The following is a 12150-nucleotide window of genomic DNA, read 5'->3' on the forward strand; positions in this document are numbered from 1 at the left end:
AGTGTGACGTCTACTGTTGCAAGCGATGACGTATTCATTATTTTGATATTACGACACACTTATCCTATGACGCACCTTACCATGTAGTATACAATGGACGCTCATATTAATTGGGAGTGCGAGTGGTATTTATGTATATCTTTATTGATGTGTCAACAGTGTGAATCATAGTATTTAGCTAAAATGCATGTTTGTGTATGAAATTACATACATACATACATATGTAGGGACAAATGTATTGGTTGTCAAGCGGATTTTTTTTCATTTTAGGTGTTGCTCAAGTTGCGGATTAGCATGAGCAAAAACACCTGTTGTTTTGCTTTTCTAAGCATGATTGATTTACTAAAAATTAAAGTACTTACATATACATACATATATGTCTGTATATAATCAAATTAAAATATAAATTTTATTAAAACGGTTATATACACTTGCATGATTTTTTTTGAAGAGGCATTAAATTTAATAATTTAGTGTAATAATATAATCAACGTTTCATTCAAAATTTGGATTCCTTTAAACTCTAAGCCGGTCCGTTCGGGTTACGTAGACCCGACTCTCGTGGCTGTTTTTCATGGTGTTGTCTCGGACCTATTTTTTGAATAAAGAAAACTTGGTTTTCAGATCATGGTGTCGATATAATGGCTTGGCCAGCTCAATCACCAGATCTATAAATGGTTACAACCATTGTAATTAAAAGCGTAAAATTACTAATGCTACAGAATAAATTGGTAGGGCATAATAACTGAAAGGCAAAAAAGACGTAAGACAACAAAACGGATTTTATCCGCCTCAGAGCTGTTATTTTGATTGTTTAACCCAATTTAACCGGAAAATATTAGTAATATTTCATTTCCAGTAGTGCGGAAAAATCCAAAAATAAAAATATGCTATAGAATTATTGAAGAAGAGACTTATGTATGTATAAATTATTATTCATTATAATTTTTCCATAACATAATGAAAGTCAACCTTTTGACTAAATACATATCTATGTACGTACATAATGTAACACACTACTACATTCACACCACTGTATTATTTAAGTGCCCCTCTTGAAATATGTTTTGTCAAGCGGCATTGGCATACTCGTGCAACTAACATCCGAATTGCAATGCAAAATTGCATTAAATATGTCAAGGTTACAAGCATGTGCTCCACTTTTGCAATGCTTAGCATATATGTATGTACATACTTACATATGTAAAAGCCGACAACAACACCGCCCGCCTACATAAAAGTGAACAATAGCCAAAAGCAGTCAACATTAAAGCGAGCAACGCACTGACAAACTCGCTACATACCACTTTATACTGCAACTAGATAGCATAAAATGCTACTTCTACTAACGACAACAACAACAATGTACTGTACATACAAACATATGTACTATGTTGATCATAGTTAGCACATACGAATACATAACCTACCATACATTCACAAGTGTATACATATGTACATATATAGATACACAGATAGAGACAAAAACTAAATTCGTTAGAAAATTCTCTATATAACCGAAATAAGATACATTTTGAACGTGGTTTTTAGGGATTTTAATCAGTTGGTTAGTTGAAAGCTTTCAGAATATTGTAAAATCGCTTGAAGGGTGAATAGGACGAGCCTTAACTGGTACTGCAACGATTTTCTATAATAATGAATTGTACATATTTGAGTTAACTTTCCGCCGGGGTACTATATTTGAAAATAAATATGTACATACATATGTATGTAAGTATTTTTCAATGCCAATGAACACACACGCATCGATAAGAAATCTGTTAGAATGCTCCACAAACTTAAGTGTGTACGTAACATCGAATACGTTCAGACTTGCGTATGCAAGTACATAAATAACTACGTAAATGTAAATACATACAAAGAAATACCGCACGTGACATTGCTTGTTGAAACAGGTTAAAAAAAAATTACATGAAAAAAGAAAAAAAAAATGGATAAACAAAATACCACCTGGAAAAGAAATTATTATTATCACTACACTACTAAATAGTTGTTAATTTTTTGTTTAAATTATTTTGATTGTTTTTGCTTTGTCAATCCCAGAACTTCAAAACTTTCCATAATTGGTATCACGTAAAAGTCACTTTTTAAGATAATGTAATTTAAAATTATTTTCTAAATTTTTGTTTGAGTATGTACTACGTGAATATATAAAAATATCTATATATAAGTTGTTTCGTCGTACATACATACATATGGATATGCTGCATTGTCGTTTTTTAATTGCTACATAGACGTGATGACATTAAAATCGCCTTGTGCCACTTAAATACGCCAGCTGCCCGATGCTGACGGCCTATGCGCTTAATTCGCAGAAAATCAAGTGCAAAATTAAAACGAAATATAAAAAAATTCTAACAAATCCATAAATTCGTTAAGTTTTTATAAAAAGAGACGCACTATATATTGCTTAACTTGTATGTACATATGATCACAATTGCTTAATTTTTTAACATATTCTAATTTAATATATCAGCAAACACATCTAATATTTTAGATATCTACCCCCCGACTTCATATCAAATTTGTTAATTACATGATAAACTAAGTAATATGTATACGTAAAATGTACTTACATTTGGTGTGGACTTGTGTAACTTCTTCAATTTCACGTTGCATACGTTCTAATTCCGCATTGTTGTTACCGTTAGCGAGTTCGGCTTTGCGATTGCTTTCCCTATTTTTACTTGACACCTGACCACTGCTACTTGCACCATTGACGCTCATTTGCTGTTGTTGCTGTTGGTGGTGTTGTTGTTCATATTTGTATTTGTTCTGAATGTGCTGTTGTTGTGAATGGGAGGCAGCCAACTGACTATTACTGTTACTGCTACTACTGCCACTAACAATAAGTGTTGGCATTCCACTACTGGCGCCCCCACCATTAGCTTTTCTATTAGCCTTGTCATCGTTATCGCTATCACTGCTGTCGGGCACTTCGATAGTCTCGGCCACTGGTAATGCATTCATCTTTGCAGTAAGTTGCACATAGTAATTATTTTTATTATTATTAATATTATTATTATTGTTGTTACTAGCTGTTGTCTTTTTATTTGACGTCGAGCTACTGACTTGTTGATGTTGCGATTGTTGTTGTTGTTGTTGAGGCATTTGAGGTTGTGCATAACGTTTGCTCGCATTGTTATTGTTATTGATGTAGTATTGGTTGCGTTGATCTTGTTTGTTATTAGTTGTAATTGCACCCTGTCTTGTGTACTTGCTTTGGCTATGTATAGTCATATGAGCGCCAACTGGCAGCGTTGTGGAATTCGCAGTACCCATGTTTACTTTCTGACGCTTGCTTCGTCCACCATTCATGTGCTGCTCGGCAGAAGATTGACGGGTACGCTTGCCACCACCACCACTACCAGTGAAATGTGTATCATCCGTACTCTGTTCATAGAAACCGCTTTCGTGCTCAGCTTGTCGTCGTGTGCCCATCTTTTTAACAGTGGCACTGGCGGTTAAATTCAGGGCTTTGGTACTGCTACCGCCAGTATTGTTGGTATAATAACGACTCATTACGCCAAACACCTTGTAAAATATGCGGTTGTAATGTGTTTGTTTACTTGTATATTGGAAAGATCAGTTTTTGAGTTTTGTATAAATTGTTCTGAATTTGTGGTTAAAGTTTTTATGAATTTAATTTTTCAATTGTGACATTTAATCGTGTTCAACTTTTTGACAGTCGATGGTTATTTTCCAAATGGCAAGCTAGTCGCACTAAAAATATGTATGTACATAAAATCTTCCACGATTGATTTAATTCACAACGAACTTATAAATGTTGGGGAAAATAAAGAGAATCATGTTTCAGTTTTCGATGATAAAAAGATTTTTTGGTAATATTCAAAAGAAGAAAATACGGTGGGAGGGGTATTACGCTAGCGCGTTGAAATGTTTTTAATAGTTACGGTCAACTTGACGCGTACCTTTGCAAGGCAAATACTGCATTAGTTGCCACTGATTTTATAAAAGTATTTGTTGTTGTTAGCACTTTTGCAGTTGTTCCCATTTTTTCAAAACTTCCAGTAATCTGTAAAGAACAATTTAAATAGAGTATAATATGAAGAAATACTTCGATATGTGAATTTTATATACATCTGCCTACATTGTTTATCACATTATTTAACAACTTTGTAAAACATTTAGCTTATTTTACTGAATACTGTTGGAGATTCTTAAATTAAATAAAAATTTCAGCGTTCTAAATTTCAATAGTTTTATGAAATATATAAACATTTTATTTAATAGTGTTTGTCTGCTTGATAATCCGATTATTCGGTTTAAATGCCATACAAAAAGGTAATCAGAGAAGATTGTTTCCAATTGGGGAAGACGTGTCACTTTCTTGTCATTACAAACTCTCTCACTACTTCTTTCGACCTTTTATCAACACAAAACACACATCCAAGCATATATATGCATATAAGCACAACTGACAACTCCACCCACAGTGTAATTATCCAGCTGCTGTTATTAAAACTCACCTATAATTATTTGAGAAGTTAATCCATACATTCATACTCGCAGTATCAATATTTAGAATTTAGCAAAGATACTTGCTTTTCTTGCCGCTTCTTGCGACTTAACTTTAAGTCCGGGGCACCGATTTTTCACAAAACTAAAGGCTATAAAATATAAATATTCATTTTCACGAAAAGTACATTTATTTAATTATCTCAATAACTTTAATTGCAAGCTACACGCGCCTATTTTGCGCTTTGTCGCTTTCGTCAGATGGCAGCCGTTTGCAAGCGAATTCACCACCTTACCACACACAAAGAAATTAACACCACGCCATTCCAACACATATGCAATATTTTCAAAGCATGGGAGAGTTGTCAAAATGGTGATGACAGCGCAAAAGAGAATAAAAAATAGCAATAAAAAATTAAAAAATGAAAATTTCACTTTATATATTTTTCACTTCGAACTGCACTTCAGTTTAGCTTTTATCAGCCTAAACATTTTTACTTCTTAAACTTGAAATATTTATTATTTTAATATTTAATCCCTTCAAGGAATTTTAAAGCTTTAATTTTACCCAAGCCTTCGTTTATTTTCTTACACTCACTTGCATTATCTATGCACCAAATACGATTTCACCGAACACGAATTCCGACCTTTGCTCAGTAACAAATTTGGCAAACCATGTTTACGCACACGCGATTGAGCTTTTTCGTTAAAGAATATTAAATTAATCTATTTGTTAACAAATTTCCCGATTTTCTTTAAAATTTACACTAACGAAGATGTACGAACTAGACGACGTGACATCCACTCCGACACACTGCGTAGTTATTTTTAAAATGCCTAATGCCTTTTCACCTCACATTCGCTTACTTCTTCGTTGCACACCAACTTCGAATGTCAGCCGAAGCACTGTCAACATATATTCTTTTTCAATGACATTTATCATTTCATTATTTATTTTGCTTCCGGTTAAAAATGTGATCAGGTGATTTTGACAATGAATTACTACAGTAAGCCCCAAAATAGTATTATATGAGTAGTATTATATATTACAAATTTAGTAACGTACACTCTGACTAATTAATAACAAAAAAGTAATAATAATTGAAATAATGTTAAAAAAGAATGTTAAATAGGAACCAAAAGTTAAGGAAGTAAATTTAGTTATCTTTTTAACGATAGGTCTGTAGTTATTTTAATTTTCTGACGCCGTATGGTCTATAAATTTTTTTCCAAATTAAATTTTTAGTATTATGTAAACCAAGTAATAGTAAAACCAACAAAACAAATTGTCTTTGAACTTTTCAAAGTTATAATAATTTTTCATTTACCCATTATTTTTTTCTATTCAATATTATTTAATATATTTCTATGTAAATGTGTTAGTATAGATGCATTATTTCTTCAAGAGCTTTTCGTTTCAAATCTGGCACGACACAGTCATCGGCGGCATAGCCTACAGGTAGTAGCAAGAGCAGCTTTTCGTTTTCCGGTCTAGCGAGCAACTTACGGAGGACAAATCCGCAATTCAAGGGAGTAGTAACCAATGAATTCAAACCAGCCGACTGTAATGCGCATAGTAAAATCCCTGTGGCTATTGCTACCGACATCTCATTGTGGTAATGTTGTTTACGCTCGCCATTTGGTAAATAACCATATATTTGCTTGAAAACCAAAATTAAGTAAGGTGCGGAATTCGTTTTGGATCGCCAGAAATAGTCACTGTTACCCCATTAAATGGAACATGTTTCTCTACTTTTAGTGCTGGCACATAGCTGTTGTTAGGGGTAGTGTCATCATGTGCCCTTTTATTTCCTTTGCTATTAAAATCAGCTGAAATTTTCAAATAAGTTTTAATAAGCGATTTATTTTATTATAAGAACATGTTTACCACCCGCATATTCTTCGCCGTCCAACAATGTTTTCCTGTGTTTACTAAATTTATATATTTTCGTATACCTTTGCAATTTACTTATATAGCGCACAAAATTTACAAAAGCTATTACTAATAGCGCGGCCAAGGCAATTTTCCAATTTTTTACCAACCACGAGTTTAAAAACAACGAACTCAATTCCATTTTTCTAATAAGAGCGCGATCTTTACTGTTCACTTGTCCAGTAAATTTCTATTCTAACTTCAAGTAATTCAGCTTAACTACAAACGATTTTCAGAGTTAACACAACCTATTTTGCAAGTATTACTTGTTAATCTAAGTACATTACTAATGCGCTGTAGAGACATACATATTTACATTTTGATACGATTTTTCAAGAGTGTTTATTTAAAAGTAATTACAAGATTATTTGCATACATTTGCAAGAAACAATGTACATATAAGCACTTGGCTGCTGAATAGAGAAATTAATTACAACATTTTTTATTGTGTTATAAAAATTCGTAAAAATTATTCACAAATTGAAGCAATTTATTTTTGTGAAAATAGTAATATATGATATACATATAATGATAATAATATAAAACATTAATTTAGGCGAAGAAATATAATCATTTCGTTATTTGGGACACTAACACATGTAACTTAATATTCTAAATCATACAAACAAATAAATATCATTTTGTGTATATAAAGTTTTACGTAATTGTTATGCTTAAATTATTAACTTATAAATAATGTTAGTATCCCAATAGTATTATAATTTCTTTTTATCTTTTTACAGCACATTAAACTCTTTTATAAAATTTTTTCTTTATATGAAACAACCGTCTGCACTTACTTAAAGTCAACCATTATTTTAGCTTTTTTTGGTGAACTTCACGTAGGACATCCAAAATTTTCCATTTAGCTTCAAAGAAAATTTCATCTGAGGCATCTTGAAGATCAATTTTTACCATTTCACACAGACTATCCAATTGTTTCGTGTGATTCAATGTTCGTTTAGGCGTATTCTGATTTTCAGCTGCATTGTCTGGATTGGTATCGTTGTTGCAAAGTGATGGTTGATGTGAGCGAGCCTATAATATTCGAAAAAATATGACTAAATTCAAATCTTCAAAAATAAGAAATATTTACCTCGGTAATTTGAGGTTCATCGGGTGTAAAAACAGAAAAAAACTGCGGACAATCTTTTACATCCTCCTCAAGATCGTTATCGACTGTCACAGGGGTTTCATTTATTATGGTCGCTTCTTTACGTTGCGGTGTGAAGCATTTATGACGGTTCAAGTTTGACGTTGAGTTGCCTTTATATATGTATAGGCGCAAACATTTGCGGCAACATACAAAACCATCTAAAATGCTTCCATCCTCTTTTTTTATTTGCGCGAAAACATTCCAGGTTTTGCTTTTACCTTTACGTTTCTCTGACAGTTCATAAACACCATCCTCAATTTTCTGCAAAACACTATCTCGATAATCCATTGATATGCGTTTCTGTGACAGTTCATAAACACCGTCGTCAATTTTCTGCAAAATACTCTCTCGATCCATTGAAATACGTATGTATATTGCTAGTTTTATACGTACAAACGAGCACGCATATATTTTACAAATAAACTTAAATTGAATATAATTGAAGTTATTTGCAACTTAGTTATTTGCACGAAATTTTATTACCGCTTAATATTTCACTTTTAAACTTCAAATCAATTGAAGGAAACTATTGCGTACCTGTACTTGAGCTGGTACTACTCGCGTATAATTTTTTATGTTTACCTCGTACACAACAATCATGATCAACATCGGTCAACATGAGTGTCATTTATCGATAAATTTGCCTTGACAAACTATTACTTTTTTTTAAAGCAAATGTCTCATAGTTGCAATATTCTTGTTTTATAATCATAATCCTCAAAAAAATTCTAATGTTATTTGTTTTGATAAAATTATCGAAGATGTTTTGGAAATCTTAAAATATCTCGTCATAATTAATGTATGTGAAGAATAATCGATTAAAACTCAGCGTTGAGTGTTGCTAATCAATGTGCGATACATTTGGCTAAGATTATAATTTGATAGGCAGTTATATTGAAGTTATAGCTCGCGTATTTTTTATTTTTCTACATAAAATTTTTAAAAATATACAAAATTTGTAAAGTAATTTTTTTATTTCAAGTAATATAAAAACAAATGGATTATATTATGTCCACTTCGTACAGGGAAATGCAACATATACGTCGTCTATGTATGTATATATTTGTAAGCAATCATTGTAAGGTAAATTGTGCAAGCAGTGGTACCCGGAAATTGATTTTCTTAAATAAACTGCTAGCAAACTAACTAGAACATTTTATAAACCAATTTTTAGCTATTTAAAATAGATAAAAACATTTATATTATATACTATATAAACGTAAGTATTCATCCATTGCTGTTAATGAACTAGTAATTTTTATTTATATATTATAATGCACTCCTTATATGTACATATGTATTCTTGTATGTACATATGCATATATGTATATGCAAGTCAAAAGTATAGAACGGAAACTTTGCAAACCACTAACAAAGAATATAAAAAACGCGGGAGGAGGAAAGCGGAGTGGGTCGGGATTACTGTAGCATATCCTATTGTTTTAAACGTCGTTGTCAAAGAGTACAAAAAGTCGTAATTGTTGTTGTTGTGGCTATTGACGTTGTCCGCTCTACTGTTTGTGCATTTATTAATTGAGAGGCATTTTACATACATATAAACATATGTATGTGGATGCATGCACAGTTGTTCAAAACATTGTATGTCACATTACATGTTAGTAGTACACACGTATGTACATCTGCTTTGGCATAGACAAACGGTTGGTGATCCAATGAGTGCGTTCTTGTCGATTTTCCTTTTCCATTATTTTTAGTGTATGGTGGAAACAAATACAGTTCATTTCTAGTCTCTACAGAAATTAAATTAAAGAAAATGTGCAAATGGTAGATATAAAAATAACTTACTAATTCAAGGTTTTTTATAGTGAAAATCAATGTCAAGTGTGCAACCAAATTTTTGCAATATGCCTGCAAATGTTTGTGTGCAACTTTGTATCAGCTAAATGCATAATTTGTTGTACTGCTGATGGTATTGTTTCTTAGGCCTACATATCGACCGGATATAGAAAGCGTCAACTTTGAATATGTACTTATATTTTTAATACCTTAATTTAACACAAAAATATATTTTATTACATATGTATGTTATAAAAAGAATACATTAGTTAAAAAAGAAATCACAACAAAAATGTGCACCAAGTTTGATCGAATTGAATTCTCCGGACCATAAAATCAGTGTATCTATCAACTATTGTTAAAATATTCGTGTTCTAGTATAATACTCATATGAAAAGATTTAAATCTGCAATAACAAAGTATGGTCAGTAGATTCGAGCAATTCATATTTATCAGATTAACAGAAGCATTTCATTAAGCTTATGTCGACGGCATACCTACATACATACATATATGTATAATGGCGATAAAAGCAACAAATGTGCTACAAATCATTGACTTCATGTAGTCACAAATGCAGATATACAGAAATACATACGTGAAAACTACCCAACTCATTGGTAAATCAGTTTACCAACACAAAGTAGGCAAACATTGTATTTATAAGTCAATAAGTCACAATTTAATATAAAAATGAAAATTGTATGTGGTTCTAACAAAATATTATGTGTATTAATTAATTAATTTTTGTTATAGATCCTTATTAACAAGGCAATTCGATGTAACATACATATGCATGCTCAGATGTTATTCGCCGTTTATCAGATGCAACGCTCAACTCTGTGAAAAAATAACCTAACCGCAAAACAATAAATGCAATAAATCAATTGAGTACGGTAAGACGGCTGAATTGTTGATTATTCTGTTTTCATATGCTTAGAAATATAAGAACATATGAACAGAAAGCAAGAAAACGATATAAAAGTGTGCTAAACGAATAGACATAGTGCTAACGCTGCCAAAACATTGGATAGCTTCTATTAATTCAGTATTATTATGCGCTCGTTACGTTAAACATGTGTGTGTTAAATTTTCGTTCGTTATCAGTGATATACTATCTATAATTGTCAGTGCGCACCGATAACACTTCGCGGCTAAAAACGGCTCAGAAATACGATTACATTATAACGCTGACTAAATATCAGTATTTCAACTAACATGGACGAAGTATTTTCATTACATTTAGGAAAACTCGACATATTTGATGGTAAGTTTAATATATTTAATACATAAACTGCTTACCTGTAGTGCTTAATAATATTTCTATTAACACATCCATTTTAATGAATTTATAGTCATATAGTCATACATATATATTTTACATATTTTGTATATATCTAGAAAAGTGTTAGATAAATTTATTGCCAACTGATAACTCATGAAAGTGGCTTTAATTTGCACTCCAATCACATTAGGATGCATGTGAAAATAACTATCTTGCCGAGCATACGAACAATTAGCATTTAATCTCTTTCGTGCCGTTTTTATGGTAATTTTATTAAGTCATGTGCCATCCATACTGTCATCCTCATCGTCTGTAGGTTCATTAAGTATTTTTTGCAGAAATGTTTCGTGTTCCTCTTTCTTTACATTGCCCAATAGCAAACTTTTAAGTGTTTCTACATGTTCCTTTACCTCTTTAATAGAGGCTTCCAACTTAATATTATCATTTTTGAGTCGCTCTACATTGCGCTTACGTTCTGTTGCAGTCTCTTTAGACTTTTGTCGTGTTTTCTTCACTGCCTGTAATTTACACACCATTTAGCAATAATGTATTTTCCATTGAAATTGTTATTTCTATTAAATAATTACATCGTTGTTTCTTTGTCTTTTTTCTCGGTATGCATCATCATCATGTTTGGATGCGTCTGATGTGTTTCCACCGCCACCACTAGTCTTCTTCCTCGCTGGCATTTTATCTTTGGTTATACTATTTTCAATTTGAAAACGTTAAAAGCACTAACCAATATGGACAAAATAATAAATTTACAATCGAATACAAATCACCAACACCAAATGAAAATACGCAGCAAAACTTACAATTGTGAAATACCAGGATGAAAACGTCAAGCCAAAGAAAAATAGCAGAAATAAAGAAAACGTCAAAAAATTTTACAGGGATGCATGCAGTGTATTAACAGTTATGTTCACACACTGAAGGGAGAATATTTGATTTCTTAGGAAATAAATATGTATGTTAATTTTAGTTTTTAATGTAAACTTATTTTAAATGTTTTACGGTGTTTAGGCGACCAGTTAACAAATCGTCTTTAATTCTAAAATTAGATATGTAACTGCTCCTATGGGTTCTTATTTTGTCCTAATTATGTCACTTTTATTTAAAAAATGAGACTGATGAGTAGAAAAAAATCCAATAATTCAGATGTGTTAATACCAAAGTATAGTTTTATGAGTGGCCTAAGCAAAACAAATGAAATAAATATGGGTTGAATATAAAAAATAATGTTGCACTTAGCTCACATATATATAATATACAAAAGTAAGTATTTATTAAAATATTTACAATTCAAACCATTGTAAGTTTAAATTTTAAATAAATATAATAAATAACAGATGATCATGATGCAGGAGTTTATGAAGCTTCTTCGTCGCTGATTGTACTTGGTTCATTTATGTCATGCAAATATAGCTGAATTCTAATTAATTGTATTTCCCTTTTTTCTTTTTCAATCAGTTCATTTAA

The 12150-nt window shown here is 31.6% G+C and overlaps 4 protein-coding genes and 1 long non-coding RNA gene across 29 annotated transcripts in view; 1 reads left to right on the plus strand and 4 right to left on the minus strand.

Moving 5' to 3' along the window:
* The window catches only part of LOC120777356 (chromosomal serine/threonine-protein kinase JIL-1), a 34485-nt gene extending 29156 nt beyond the window's left edge, over positions 1–5329 (minus strand). Inside the window, exons 1-4 of one of the 12 annotated variants that reach the window (XM_040108620.1) lie at positions 5069–5329; positions 4512–4791; positions 3954–4057; positions 2598–3744 (exon numbers count right to left, since the gene is read on the minus strand). In XM_040108620.1, the coding sequence (XP_039964554.1) occupies positions 2598–3543 (946 nt within the window). In that variant the 5' untranslated portion in view covers positions 3544–3744; positions 3954–4057; positions 4512–4791; positions 5069–5329. Of the gene's footprint in view, positions 1–2597; positions 4058–4511; positions 4792–5068 lie in introns of all 12 variants that reach the window. The other 11 variants (XM_040108617.1, XM_040108619.1, XM_040108615.1 and 8 more) reach the window with 11 other exon arrangements.
* Positions 5330–5796: 467 nt separating this feature from the next.
* Positions 5797–6935, minus strand: LOC120777194. Its single transcript, XM_040108363.1, is given in 3 exon segments — positions 5797–6194; positions 6197–6330; positions 6389–6935. Coding segments are annotated over 3 exon segments (636 nt in total). The 5' UTR covers positions 6576–6935; the 3' UTR covers positions 5797–5879.
* Positions 6936–7199: 264 nt separating this feature from the next.
* LOC120777192 (transposable element Hobo transposase) lies at positions 7200–8162 on the minus strand. Its single transcript, XM_040108361.1, has 2 exons — positions 7530–8162; positions 7200–7471 (listed from the first exon to the last, which is right to left on the minus strand). Exons 1-2 carry the CDS (start codon positions 7944–7946, stop codon positions 7247–7249), a joined length of 642 nt encoding a protein of 213 aa, XP_039964295.1. The 5' UTR covers positions 7947–8162; the 3' UTR covers positions 7200–7246.
* Positions 8163–8553: 391 nt separating this feature from the next.
* Positions 8554–11910, plus strand: LOC120777195. 14 transcript variants are annotated; one of them, XR_005705484.1, is made up of 3 exons: positions 8554–8640; positions 10143–10653; positions 11342–11910. It is a non-coding gene; the product is annotated as an uncharacterized LOC120777195 (long non-coding RNA). The 14 variants fall into 14 exon arrangements; XR_005705494.1 differs by having other exon boundaries at positions 8610–8631; XR_005705489.1 differs by lacking the exon at positions 8554–8640 and adding an exon at positions 8654–8672.
* LOC120777193 (CCAAT/enhancer-binding protein gamma) lies at positions 10735–11379 on the minus strand. The gene is made up of 2 exons (XM_040108362.1): positions 11259–11379; positions 10735–11189 (listed from the first exon to the last, which is right to left on the minus strand). Exons 1-2 carry the CDS (start codon positions 11358–11360, stop codon positions 10950–10952), a joined length of 342 nt encoding a protein of 113 aa, XP_039964296.1. The 5' UTR covers positions 11361–11379; the 3' UTR covers positions 10735–10949.
* Positions 11911–12150: the final 240 nt, after the last annotated feature.

This window comes from Bactrocera tryoni, chromosome 5 (genome assembly GCF_016617805.1).
Source record: "Bactrocera tryoni isolate S06 chromosome 5, CSIRO_BtryS06_freeze2, whole genome shotgun sequence".
Taxonomy (NCBI): domain Eukaryota; kingdom Metazoa; phylum Arthropoda; class Insecta; order Diptera; family Tephritidae; genus Bactrocera; species Bactrocera tryoni.

Coding starts and splice junctions, on each gene's coding strand:
- LOC120777192 (XM_040108361.1), bottom strand. CDS start 7,946: ATGGATCGAGAGAGTATTTTGCAGAAAATTGACGACGGTGTTTATGAA. Junction 7,472..7,529: donor ATGAACCTCAAATTACCGAG/GTAAATATTTCT, acceptor CGAATATTATAG/GCTCGCTCACATCAACCATC.
- LOC120777193 (XM_040108362.1), bottom strand. CDS start 11,360: ATGCCAGCGAGGAAGAAGACTAGTGGTGGCGGTGGAAACACATCAGAC. Junction 11,190..11,258: donor AAAGACAAAGAAACAACGAT/GTAATTATTTAA, acceptor TGTAAATTACAG/GCAGTGAAGAAAACACGACA.